The sequence below is a fragment of the Pavona decussata genome, unplaced genomic scaffold (genome assembly GCF_977016875.1).
Source record: "Pavona decussata unplaced genomic scaffold, jaPavDecu1.1 SCAFFOLD_51, whole genome shotgun sequence".
Classification (NCBI taxonomy): domain Eukaryota; kingdom Metazoa; phylum Cnidaria; class Anthozoa; order Scleractinia; family Agariciidae; genus Pavona; species Pavona decussata.
In genome coordinates, this window is record NW_028145473.1 from 599592 (window position 1) to 614129 (window position 14538).

Below are 14538 nucleotides of genomic sequence, written 5' to 3' on the forward strand. Positions count from 1 at the left end.
GCCGACACTCTTTTGTTCCTCGTTGTTCAGTTAACTTTCGGGCCAAATTTCAAGAAATTCCGTCAATTCTACATACCCTATTAATTCATTTGAAGAGGAGGCATCTTGCAGAAATCGTATTGCGAGTTTTCGCCTTCTAAAGATTTAGAAGCATGTCACGCCTTCTCGGAGAATTATGTCAACACCGGGCTCACACTGTGAGCTGCCAGCCAATAACATAGTGGAACCCCTGACGTTCACAGGAAGCAAAATGGTGCTTCGCGGGAAAGTTATAGTTTTTCAGTCATGTTTTTCCCAGTTAGCTTCTGCGAGCACGTTTTCGGTATTACCTAGGGGAAAAAACGTTTAACAAAAAAGAAACGAAAAGAAAAGAAGATAAACCGACACGCAAGCGCCAATGCAGCATCATAGGGAGGCACTTGTGGCCGACATGAAAGCCATCGGGTAAGTTTTGTTTGTGTTCAGTAACATTGCAAGTCTTCGAATTGATGAGCGTATTTTGGTTTATAAACCAAGATGTGCAAGAATACTAGAACCCCCAAAGGCAATCTCCTACACTTAACCAAGCTCGACGATGTAATAAATGAGGTTTAAAAGCATGGTTTTATTTTTTTATTTGTTGAATATGTCGAGAGATAAGACTTTTCAAACCGTTTTGCCGGGTTACACGTTAATGAGTGACGCATAATTTCATACGCGTTCCACATGATAAAAACTCGCTTCCATTTTTCAATTGAAAATGAAGTTCTTATGAACAGTCTTTTATAGAATATTGAAACTACAATATATAAGGTTTTTAAATTTAACGAAAGTACATTTACAGCAATAACAACATAAGAGTTGCACAGTTTCAAGGTGAAATCAGTAAAAAGTACAAGTGCGCAGCGTGAATCGTATACTTGTAAAGAAAACCGGAAACGAAAGTATATGCGAATATTTTTCAATAAAAGGCAAACGCGCATAATAATATCTCATTGCATCTCATAGCACATTTCAATAGCTTTATTTTGGTGCAAGAACGAGGTTTCGGCGCAGCTGAACTCGTTTTGGCAGAAAGCCACAGGCAAGGTGCTGGTCAGGGTGAATGCAGCGTCGTTTAGAAAGGCAGCAGTCTCCGCAATTCATGAAGAACGTGGACACCTGAAGAAGGATCTAGCAGACCTGATGGGACACAATCAGAAGACCGCAGAAAAGTTCTATCTTATCCGCCAAAAAGAGAAAACTGCCGCCAAAACATCTGAGGCATTGCGCAACATCATGTATAGAACCGACCAGAAAGACGCTGATAAAGAAGAAGAACAATTGCCAGATGAGGTGGTGTCCCAACAGATGAGTGGCCGAGAAGATCAAAGTGATGGGAAGTTGGAAAGTGGTCGGCATTGCTGGACAGATGAGGAGAATGAATCCGTAAAATCAGCATTTGAGACGGCCATCAAGGAGAAATCCATTAATATACAAACGGTGAAAGACATTATTCAAGGGCACAAAATCCTCAGTAAAATCGACGTGAGCAAAGTATTTGACAAAGTGAGATCTTTCATAAAAGAAGCAGAGCCACAGGAAAGTGAGCAAGTTCTTCCGACTGAAACCAAGACACAGCAGGAAAAACTTCTTCGCTTTTTCCCAGATGAGAAATCTGCAGAGTTTTCTTCAGTAGTCAGCCGTAAAGGAGGAATGATTTTCTCAGATGATCAGACAGAGATTTACTGGAGGTTGTTCAGGGATCTCATAGTGAGCAATGAGAGAATCACTCAGCATTACGTAAAGACCAAGATAGAAGAGGATGAGGAAGCAAGAAAGGCGATTGTTGGTTTTACGCCTCAGCAGCTTGTGGATAAGATTCGGACAGAGCGCAGGAAGATTGCGCGTGCTCAATTAAGATAAGAAAAAAGTAGGTCATTACCGATAAGCACACTAGACCAGTATCCAAAGCTAAAAACCTACCGTGTTATGAGTTAAACACAGCCGTAATATTCGTCAGAGTAGTTCTGTGCATTTAGATTTCAACATTGACGGACTCAAAAAGACACTGAGCCACTACGTGGTTAGAACGAGCATTTACAACTGTTAAGAGGAAAAAAACATTTTGTTGCCTAATTATTGTTACTGTTAATTGGATAAGATTCGAACAGAGCGCAGGAAGATTGCGCGTGCTCAAGATAAGAAAAAAGTAGGTCGTTACCGATAAGCACACTAGACCAGTATGCAAAGCTAAAAACCTACCATGTTATGAGTTAAGCACAGCTGTATTATTCGTCAGAGTAGTTCTGTGCATTTAGATTTGAACATTGAAGGACTCAAAAAGACACTGAGCCACTGTAGTTAGAATGAGCATTTACAATTGTTAAGGGGCAAAAAACATTTTGTTGCCAAATTATCGATACTGTTAATTAAATTAAGAAAAGCCATTTTCAGGTTAAGAACTTCTACTGTTATTTAGTTAAAATTGCTTTTAGTATAGAGCATTTGTTGTTAAAAGGGTATATGTTTTATTCTCTCAGTCGCTATCAACTTTATTTACCAGCGCTTGCAATATTATCATCAACAACATGAAGATAATTATGAGATGGTCTTACCCCGTAAAGAAACATTTTAAGCTTTCTCTTACTGTTATTTCATTAAAAATTGCTTTTAATAAAGAGTATTTGTTGTAAAAATGGTATATGTTGACTGAGGTATGTAGGCTGAGGGGCAATTAACGTTTTTTTTACAGCGCTTGTAATATTTTGTTCGACAACATGAAGATTAGTATTAGAAGCCCTTTCCTTGTAGAAGACCCAACTTACGGCACGTTCCTTTTTGTAACTTGCAGTTTTCACAACTTAAAAAAAAGATACGAAGTTGTGGTGAAAATGCTTATGTTCCCCATACTAACTAAACATTATCCAAGTAGAAAAGAAAAGAAAATTGTCATTTGCAAACTACCTTATACATTTTTTTGTTGTACCCTATCACACACCCTCCAAATGTTCCTTTTCGTAACATTAGCGCATTTCGAGTACACACGGGAAAAAGTTGAAAACTCCGCTTTAAATGGCACTATCGCGTCAGTACTTTTACACCACAACCTTCGAAAGACAGGCTATATGAATCATTAAAAATTTGTGATAGCCATGGTTTTAAGAGGCTAAAAAATCACTTCCCATGGATGGAATAGATTAAGCAAAATTTTAGCGGCTATTGAGTTTTCAGAGAACATCAGTTTTCAGCGAAAAAGACGTGTAATTTCTTTTTAAAAAGGTAACATATTTCGAAACACCTTATACAATGTTGTAAGCTATTAATCTCCATGTCCTATAACTTAGAGTGCCTTCCATTGCGTATTTCAACAAATAATTCACTTTTTCCAATTGAAACCAAAACACACGGACTTTTGAAAACTCGATCAAGCTTCAGTCGACGATGAAAAGCATATACTTACACTCCATTTTAAAGCTTTGAGGTTTTAACACAAATTAAAACGTTTCAGGAAGTTCTCTGGCCAATGTGCACCTTAGTTAAGGCAATATATCCGCGTGTTTCGCGTTATTTTCGAATTTATACCATTTTCCCCTTTAGAAACCTGAAGAGTGTTCCTTTTCGTAACATTTTTGACTTTGCCAAAATATTACATCGCTCGATTATGATGTCATTTAAAGCTTTCTTTACAGCCGAAAAAACTCATTAATATGGACCCATTCCTTTAACTTTGGTTTTAAAAACTTATCGCAAAATAAATATGGCTAACTTTGAAAATAGGTTACGAAAAGTAACCACGAAGAATCTAAGGATGGATGGATGGATGGATGGATGGATGGATGGATGGATGGATGGATGGATGGATGGATGGATGGATGGATGGATGGATGGATGGATGGATGGATGGATGGATGGATGGATGGATGGATGGATGGATGGATGGATGGATGGATGGATGGATGGATGGATGGATGGATGGATGGATGGATTCATGTTCCTTTTTGTAACGTGTTTTGTTCCTTTTTGTAACTTGTGTTCCTTTTCGTAACTTTTGTTTGGTTACGAAAAGGAACAGGTGTTCCTTTTGGTAACCTAAGGTTACAAAAAGGAACAAGTGTTCCTTTTTGTAACCTACCAAAGTTACCAAAAGGAACACTTGTTCCTTTTTGTAACCTCATTAAGTTACGAAAAGGGACAAGTGTTTCTTTTGGTAACTTTGGTAGGTAACAAAAAGGAACAAGTGTTGTAGACTAAAGATAAGACTGTTTAAGGTTACTCCAAACCTTCGCGGGTGCCTTCCCGAAAAAAAGTCGTACGCGCGTTATTTTTTAGGAAACCACCACAATCTATATATCGATAAAAAGCTTATTTAATGCAGAATTCGATAAAATTATAAGCTATTTTGGTTATTCCTCTGCTAAGGCGAAGGAAGCCGGTAAACAGTAAAATGACAGAGCGCCATTCCGGTCGAATTAATCGGGTATCAAACGTGGGCTCTGACGAAATGTAGCTGCACAGTGTTAATCACAAATCATCAATCTCTCAAAGGGTGTGAGCATTTCCCCGTATTCCTATTTGCTTTTCTTTTAATATATCTGTCAAGTTCCAGTAAAAAAGAATTTGCAAATATGTTGCGTTCCGAGGCCGCCAGGAGGGAAGTATTTGATTTAAAAAAAAAATGCCGACAAACTTTTGTTCCTCGTTGTTCAGTTAACTTTCAGGCCAAATTTCACGAAATTCCGTCAATTCCACATACCCTATTAATTCATTTGAAGAGGAGGCATCTTGCAGAAATCGTATTGCGAGTTTTCGCCTTCTCGGAGAATTATGTCAACACCGGGCTCACACTGTGAGCCGCCTGCCAATAACATAGTAGAACCCCTGACGTTCACAGGAAGCAAAATGGTGCTTCGCGGGAAAGTTATAGTTTTTCAGTCATGTTTTTCCCAGTTAGCTTCTGCGAGCACGTTTTCGGTATTACCTAGGGGAAAAAACGTTTAACAAAAAAGAAACGAAAAGAAAAGAAGATAAACCGACACGCAAGCGCCAATGCAGCATCATAGGGAGGCACTTGTGGCCGACATGAAAGCTATCGGGTAAGTTTTGTTTGTGTTCAGTAACATTGCAAGTCTTCGAATTGATGAGCGTATTTTGGTTTATAAACCAAGATGTGCAAGAATACTAGAACCCCCAAAGGCAATCTCCTACACTTAACCAAGCTCGACGATGTAATAAATGAGGTTTAAAAGCATGGCTTTATTTTTTTATTTGTTGAATATGTCGAGAGATACGACTTTTCAAACCGTTTTGCCGGGTTACACGTTAATGAGTGACGCCTAATTTCATACGCGTTCCACATGATAAAAACTCGCTTCCATTTTTCAATTGAAAATGAAGTTCTTATGAACAGTCTTTTATAGAATATTGAGACTACAATATATAAGGTTTTTAAATTTAATGAAAGCACATTTACAGCAATAACAACATAAGAGTTGCACAGTTTCAAGGTGAAATCAGTAAAAAGTACAAGTGCGCAGCGTAAATCGTATACTTGTAAAGAAAACCGGAAACGAAAGTTTATGCGAATATTTTTCAATAAAAGGCAAATGCGCATAATAATATCTCATTGCATCTCATAGCACATTTCAATAGCTTTATTTTGGTGCAAGAACGAGGTTTCGGCGCAGCTGAACTCGTTTTGGCAGAAAGCCACAGGCAAGGTGTTGATCAGGGTGAATGCAGCGTCGTTTAGAAAGGCAGCAGTCTCCGCTATTCATGAAGAACATGGACACCTGAAGAAGGATCTAGCAGACCTGATGGGACACAATCAGAAGACCGCAGAAAAGTTCTATTTTATCCGCAAAAAAGAGAAAACTGCCGCCAAAACATCTGAGGCATTGCGCAACATCATGTATAGAACCGATCAGAAAGACGCTGGTGTCCCAACAGATGAGTGGCCGAGAAGATCAAAGTGATGGGAAGTTGGAAAGTGGTCGGCATCGCTGGACAGATGAGGAGAATGAATCCGTAAAATCAGCATTTGAGACGGCCATCAAGGAGAAATCCATTAATATACAAACGGTGAAAGACATTGTTCAAGAGCACAAAATCCTCAGTAAAATCGACGCGAGCAAAGTATTTGACAAAGTGAGATCTTTCATAAAAGAAGCAGAGTCACAGGAAAGTGAGCAAGTTCTTCCGACTGAAACCGAGACACAGCAGGAAAAACTTCTTCGCTTTTTCCCAGATGAGAAATCTGCAGAGTTTTCTTCAGTAGTCAGCCGTGAAGGAGGAATGACTTTCTCAGATGATCAGACAGAGATTTACTGGAGGTTGTTCAGGGATCTCATAGTGAGCAATGAGAGAATCACTCAGCATTACGTAAAGACCAAGATAGAAGAGGATGAGGAAGCAAGAAAGGCGATTGTTGGTTTTACGCCTCAGCAGCTTGTGGATAAGATTCGACAGAGCGAAGGAAGATTGCGCGTGCTCAAGATAAGAAAAAAGTAGGTCGTTACCAATAAGCACACTAGACCAGTATCCAAAGCTACAAACCTACCGTGTTATGAGTTAAACACAGCGGTATTATTCGTCAGAGTAGTTCTCTGCATTTAGATTTGAACACTGAAGGACTCAAAAAGACACTGAGCCACTACGTGGTTAGAACGAGCATTTACAACTGTTAAGGGAAAAAACATTTTGTTGCCTAATTATTGTTACTGTTAATTGGATAAGATTCGGACAGAGCGCAGGAAGATTGCATGTGTTCAAGCTAAGAAAAAAGTAGGTCGTTACCGATAAGCACACTAGACCAGTATCCAAAGCTAAAAACCTACCGTGTCATGAGTTGAACACATCCGTATTTTTCCTTAGAATGGGTCTGTGCATTTAGATTTGAACATTGAAGGACTCAAAAAGACACTGAGCCACTGTAGGTAGAACGAGCATTTACAACTGTTAAGAGGCAAAAACATTTTGTTGACTAATTATTGTTACTGTTAATTGGATAAGATTCGGACAGAGCGTAGGAAGATTGCGCGTGCTCAAGATAAGATAAAAGTAGGTCATTACCGATAAGCACACTAGACCAGTATGCAAAGCTAAAAACCTACCATGTTATGAGTTAAACACAGCCGTATTATTGGTCAGAGTAGTTCTGTGCATTTAGATTTGAACATTGAAGGACTCAAAAAGACACTGAGCCACTGTAGTTAGAATGAGCTTTTACAATTGTTAAGGGGCAACTGAAACATTTTGTTGCCAAATTATTGCTACTGTTAATTATATTAAGAAAAGCCATTTTCAGGTTAAGAACTTCTACTGTTATTTAGTTAAAATTGCTTTTAGTATAGAGCATTTGTTGTTAAAAAGGTATATGTTTTATTCTGTCAGTCGCTATCAACTTTATTTACCAGCGCTTGCAATATTATCATCAACAACATGAAGATAATTATGAGATAATCTTACCCCGTAAAGAAACATTTTAAGCTTTCTCTTACTGTTATTTCATTAAAAATTGCTTTTAATAAAGAGTATTTGTTGTAAAAATGGTATATGTTGACTGAGGTATGTAGGCTGAGGGGCAATTAACGTTTTTTTTACAGCGTTTGTAATATTTTGTTCGACAACATGAAGATTAGTATTAGAAGCCCTTACCCTGGAGAAGACCCAACTGACGGCACGTTCCTTTTTGTAACTTGCAGTTTTCACAAATTAAAAAAAAAGATACGTAGTTGTGGTGAAAATGCTTATGTTCCCAATACTAACTAAACATTATCCAAGCAGAAAAGAAAAGAAAATTGTCATCTGCAAACTACCTTATACATTTTTTTGTTGTACCCTATCACACACCCTCCAAATGTTCCTTTTCGTAACATTAGCGCATTTCGAGTACACACGGGAAAAAGTTGAAAACTCCGCTTTAAATGGCATTATCGCGTCAGTACTTTTACACCACAACCTCCGAAAGACAGGCTATATGAATCATTAAAAATTTGTGATAGCCATGGTTTTAAGAGGCTAAAAAATCACTTCCCATGGATGGAATAGATTAAGCAAAATTTTAGCGGCTATTGAGTTTTCAGAGAACATCAATTTCAGCGAAAAAGACGTGTAATTTCTTTTCAAAAAGGTAACATATTTCCAAACACCTTATACAATGTTGTAAGCTATTAATCTCCATGTCCTATAACTTAGAGTGCCTTCCATTGCGTATTTCAACAAATAATTCACTTTTTCCAATTGAAACCAAAACACACGGACTTTTGAAAACTCGATCAAGCTTCAGTCGACGATGAAAAGCATATACTTACACTCCATTTTAAAGCTTTGAGGTTTTCACACAAATTAAAACGTTTCAGGAAGTTCTCTGGCCAATGTGCACCTTAGTTAAGGCAATATATCCGCGTGTTTCGCGTTATTTTCGGATTTATACCATTTTCCCCTTTAGAAACCTGAAGAGTGTTCCTTTTCGTAACATTTTTGACTTTGCCAAAATATTACATCGCTCGATTATGATGTCATTTAAAGCTTTCTTTACAGCCGAAAAAACTCATTAATAAGGACCCATTCCTTTAACTTTGGTTTTAAAAACTTATCGCAAAATAAATATGGCTAACTTTGAAAATAGGTTACGAAAAGTAACCACGAAGAATCTAAGGATGGATGGATTGATGGATGGTTGGAAGAACGGACAGGTAAAATTTAAAGAACGATAGATTATTATGATTAAATGGACAAATTTCGAAATATTAAAATTGTACCTTGGCTACGAGGCTTAGTGGAATCAAACAAAAGAAATTAATTTTTAATCTTTGAGCCTCGATGTTATTTCTCTGGTTTTATTCCCCAAAGACTCGTAGTCAAGTGCTAATTTTAATGTATCGAAATAGTTCTATTAATGAAATAGGTCATTCTTGAAAATTTCCTTGTTCGCAGTTAAATAGAACAAGGGGAAATTGACGGGTAAGATTGAAGGTAACACTACATTTGGTCCTTGACTTAACTACTTTATTGCGTGCGAAAGAAGGCAAGTAGAATTAACGTCTACAAACCTGCAGTAGCTGTGGTTGGTGGCCCATCCCCGATGATCGTGTATCCAAGCACATCCACGCGATACAAAGTAAAGATTTCGAGATTTGTCAACACTAGAGACAACGTAGATGCAGTCACTGTCTTCTCTATGATTGGCTGGTCTTTTACTGGCTCCTGTCCAATTGCGACGGCCTGATACCTAATTTTGTAACCGAGCAAGACGCCGTGGATCCCATTTGGATCAATTGGTTGCCAGGTAACGGGAACAGTCGTCAGGGTTACGTGACTTTCAGCATTGATGTTATTTGGTGGTTTGCTTGGAACTAGGAAATAAAATTTAAGCATTGGTTCATTTAACTTTCTTTTCAAAAACTAACTGATAATCAAGATTCGTGATATAAAATACAAGTTGTTTCAAATAAATGGTTATGCTCAAATTAGAGGTTCTTTCGATTTTCTCTTTTTCTCCCGGATCGAATAAAACCAACGTGAGTGCTCCAATACGTCATGAAACCATTTAAAAGGCCAAAATACAAACAAAACGTTGTAAGTTGTACCTATTATTACTATTGAGAGCAACCTGTTGCTAAACAAAATATCACACAGTGTGTTGCGAGGTGGTGTTTTAGGCTTTAGCATTACCATTGCTGTGAAATAAGCGTAAACGAATTTCACCTTTTCAGATAACGGACAATTTTCTTCCTGTCTTCGTATTGTTGTTTCCAAAACAGTATCTGAATTTGACACTGGATAAACTGGGAAAAAAATCAACCAACTCGACAGCCGCCATGTTTGTTGATCACATCACATTTAGGCACACGTTACTTCTACTTTTTGCAACATGTTGCCAGAACTTGCAACATGACCAGCTTGTTAAGAGGCACATCGAACGCGGTGGTTTTAATACGGCAAAAGGAAGCTGCAACTTGTAACTGCACTGTCTTGTTGTGCGATAAGCTGCAGGGAAATCTTGCCCGCATTATTCGACCTTTAATCTTCAGAATTATTTGAACAAAAACAACGGGTTACCTTTGGTGGACTCATTGAAAATAAATAACGGAAGAGTGGTGTCTTACCATCTTGGCTGGTAATCACGGTTATGTTGTTTTCTGGCCCATATCCTATTGTAGTAAATGCGCGCACGCGCACAGAATATACCGTAAACTTCTTAAGTTTACCAAGTAGGGCCCAGTTGACAAGCCTACGCTCTCGAACTTCCACTGTGGCATTAGGCTGGTTTTCTTGATATTCAACTTTGAAGCCTCTAATGATGCCATTCTTGAACTGCGGCTGGATTTGTGCCCAATGAAGAAGAATGGTTGTGGAGCTTGGTGACGAGTATGTAATGTACAAAGGAGGACGCTCGGGAACTGTGGGGAAAACAAATCCTCTACATTTATAATGAGCTAAACACAACAGAAAGAGTCACCCTCAAAAAAGAGTTATTCTTAGCTGTCTGTACAAACTTAGTTCTTGTATTTGCAATGCATTGCCTGATGAATTTTTAGTGAGTATTTTGAATAACCTTTCTGGTTCCCTAAAGTTTATTAAAGGCATAGGAAACTAATGCTCGCGTTTGATTTTAAATTACAGTCCTGCCTCTGCAAGAAATGGCCATGGAATATTTAACTAAGTTATAAACGGTTGAGTTGACCAATGATTCGAATCATGAGTCTATGAAACGTATTTTGTTTTTATTCAGATCACCCCTAGTGCGTCAAGGTGGATTCCTCGGTGTAACTGACTCAGCATTAATTAACAGCATTAATCAGCATTAATAAAAATGGTTAAGTAGATCTTTTCGAAAGCAGCACTTGCAAATTAATAGCAAAACTAACTTTAATTGCCCTCGTTTCTAACGGGCGTTGGTAATAAGGCTTCTTGGTGAAAGGGCCCTATTCTATTTCCCCTAATAAATTTACTCTAGCTCATGGCTAATAATAGGAAGACTAAAATAACCCTCAAACTTACTGTCTTCGTCTGTCCATACAAATATTGAGTTACTCAACCATCCCTCCCTAGTAGTGAATGCCGTTACCCAGATATCGTACTCGGTATACTTGTGCAGGTTGACAAGTTGAGCATCAGTGACTGATATATCGACTGTTATGTTTTTTAGCACACTTGGGTGGACTGAGCTCGGGGCTTCTTTATAGTAAATCGCGTAACCGCGGAGAATTCCTCGAATATTTGGCAATATAACTGGATTCCATTCCACGAATATCGAGGTTGAGTTTGTGGCTCTTCCTGTTAGGTTTGCTGGCGGTTTAAAAGGAGCTGGGAATAAAACAAGTGCAACACAATAAGTTCTTGAACTTGTACTCTGGTTTTCTTGCGTAGTGTAGCAACGTATCAGGAACAAACAGCAATTTCAGACTTTAAATGTAAAATCGAAGACAGTTTGGAAATATTGGGCCCACCTGCAGGGAAGAACCATTAAATTTTTGTGCTTAACGGATTACAGAAGCTGACTAAAGAACAGTACTTTGAAAACCATTAAGAAAATAGGTCTTTATACCAGAAATTGTAATACTTTACTTTCAGGCTTTCGTGCTTTTTTAGATTATTTTAGTCTTCTGTTTTGATCACTTTTTGGTCAATTGTGGTAGGTGAAGTTAAGTGGAAACACAAGATGGCGGATCCAAGATGACTGCCGTTCAGAAATCATTACTTAATTGTCAAGTCCTGTAGCCTCATTCTCTCTTGTCATTGACCCCAAAGCAAACATTATTCAGCTTCCAAGTTTCATACACAAATTTACTACTCTCGGAGTTATGGGTGGACGGAATGGGGGGAGGGGAGGGAAGGGAGGGGGCATGATCGCCTTCCCGCCCTTAGCCCTCTGCTCTGGCCTTAGAAAACCAACAAAGGCCAGTCTATGAAGGGGTAACGCACTAGCGATAGAGATGCATCAGGCAAGAACTATTTTATACATGACTGCACTTAATGTGGCATGTGATAAGAAATAGTTAACGAACTCGTCTGAATTACTCGTGTTAGTAAAGCAGCGTTGACTATCCTTCCAGCTGACAATTATGGCGATGGGATGATGTGAAAGTGTATCTTCAGGCTTTCTCCTGATTCATTATTTCAAAAATCCTTCCTTTACAGGTGTCTGAACATTTTAATGTCAGAATAGGTCATTCCGGGGATGTTTATGGCGGCTAAATCTTTGAATCCGAAAATGTTTGGAAGTAAATCGCTCATTTTGAAACGAGAATTCGGATACAATGTGACGAAAAACAAAAAAGCATTTAACATTGTAGCATACACAACCCTACCTCTGGCTGGACGGTGCCTCCAAATGCAAAAGCATTTTTGCGCGGCTTATATTATGGCTATGCAGGGAAAACAGATCTTAGCAAGGGTAACTGGAATTCTGCCCTGAAGAAACCCTAGTTTCTAGAACCTTCCCAAAATAAGCAGTATGTACTCGCACTAGCAAAAAGAGCCACCGTCCTTACATTATCGTAAATAATTGCAGTTTATCTGTCTGCCTTTCTGTCTGTCCGAGCAGTGTATGGGACAGGTGGCATAGTACAAGATTGCTGGTGTTTGCCAGTGACGTACCCTCTTCATCCGTGTCTTCTAGTACCGAGTCACTCCATGGACCGTCTCCTACAATGGTGAAAGCCGCCATCTTGATTGTATAGTTAGTCCATATCTGTAAACCAGTGATCTCCAATGATAGGACAGATGCATTTAAAGTGTAATTTCTGATTTTGTCCCCAAGAGTGGTGAATAAATCCAGCTTGTAGCCAAGGCAGATGCCGTTTATGGTTTCGTTGGACACTGGAAGCCAACGAGCTTTGATGATTGTTGGTTCTGTTCCAATGGCCCTTATGTCACTTGGAGAATCATCAGGAACTGACATGCGCAATTAAATTAATAACACAATTTGAAACCACTATATACATTGCTTTTCGTCAACTTTCACGAGTCAGAACGTATTTAAAGTAAGCAACTACTTATAAACAATAAAGTAAAGATCTAACCGCTTTCTAAGATTCATTATACTTGTGTGGCGAACGAGCTTCACTTTTATCGTATTTAAAATACTCCGATTAGAGTGAGGCATTTTCTCAGTATTTTGTAATGAACATATCTAAAGAAAGTTGTGTGGCTTTTAATGTTGAAAATTTGGTTAAATCAAAGCCCAGGCATTTCGCCACCTTTTTGATTGCAACACTGCAAAAGCTATTGTAAACGGAATAGATAATTCAACGCTGCTCGTTTTCAAAAGGGCGATATGTCAAGGTGTTTTGGGTGATTCTGTGCGTCTTTAGTTTATTAGGAGTTCTAACCTTAAAAAATGGCAATGTGGAACATTATTGATTGCACTTACGGCATACGAATCGTGATAACCTTGAAAAACGTCGGGCAGTCTTTTTTGAAGGTTACACGCAATGCCTTTCTATCTTGTCCTTTTTTTGCTCCTCCATACCCCTTTTTGGCTTTATTGTATTTACTTTGTGTTTTTCTACAGTTCAGTGGTTATTTTGAGGTTTAATGCCACTGCATGACCACCTTGCATATGTCAATAATACCTTAAATTACGTGACATAGCCCGTCTAACTTAACTTTGAAGTGTTCTGTAGCAAAGTCAGTATAAAAGGCATTACATACCGTCTTGTTCAGTACGCACAAACACAGGATCAGAAAGGTTCCCCAAACCAGCAACTGTCCGTCCGCCTACTTGGATTGAATATAACTTGTACTTTCCTAATCCTTTCAGTTCTACATTCAAAGAGGTGCTGTTTACTGTTACTATGGCTTTATCCACTCTCCTGTATATCACGAGGTATCCCAGAAGTATTCCATTCACGTGATCAGTAGGGATAGGTTGCCACGTGACGTTAATACGCGTGGAGCTTGTGTTGTATGCCGTTACGTTTATCGGGGGATGATTAGGTACTAAAGGTAAATATTAAAAAGAGAATACAAACAGGCTTATCAATCAATAAGAAAGGCATTTGACAGGGAAAACTTTCAACAAGTTGTCATTTAAACAAAAACCCTACTTAACGTGAGGAATTTTTGGATACTGGGTCTTGAATGACTGCAACATCTCTTACAGTATACAGTCCACTCCCTTTATTGCCGACATCGTCGGGGCCGAGAGAGTCCGTAATAGGGGGAATTTATGTCACTCAAACGTCTGTACTCTATTTTTGCCGGGGATTTAGCTGCTGTCCGTATTATGGGGGTGTCCGTAATAGCGAAGTGTCTGCAAGGCGAGGGTTGACTGTATTTCTCTTTTTCTTAATTACTTAATGGCTTGTTGAAGAAAATGTATTTAAAGTACCATTGTGACCAGAGGTTTTGTGGGCACTTTCCTTAACACTGCTTAATGAGAAAGACATATGCAATAAGGCCTTATAGAGTGTGTACATGACAGCCTTGTTTTAGGACCAAAACAATACAATGATTTTCCTTTGGGAAATATATGCTATTTTTATGCAAACATCTTCTATTATTTTAGTCCTCCAACATGGCCGCCGTGCACACACTCTATAGTACTTGGTGTCCGTTTGTCGAATTTTGTTA

The 14538-nt window shown here is 38.6% G+C and overlaps 1 protein-coding gene across 1 annotated transcript in view; it reads right to left on the reverse strand.

The window, feature by feature from the left end:
- The window catches only part of LOC146480968 (uncharacterized), a 98331-nt gene that overhangs the window by 9896 nt on the left and 73897 nt on the right, over positions 1–14538 (reverse strand). Inside the window, exons 14-18 of the mRNA XM_085108679.1 lie at positions 13618–13905; positions 12562–12858; positions 10963–11268; positions 10068–10361; positions 9012–9314 (exon numbers count right to left, since the gene is read on the reverse strand). Coding sequence (XP_084964805.1) covers positions 9012–9314; positions 10068–10361; positions 10963–11268; positions 12562–12858; positions 13618–13905 — 1488 coding nt within the window. The remainder of the gene's footprint in view (positions 1–9011; positions 9315–10067; positions 10362–10962; positions 11269–12561; positions 12859–13617; positions 13906–14538) is intronic.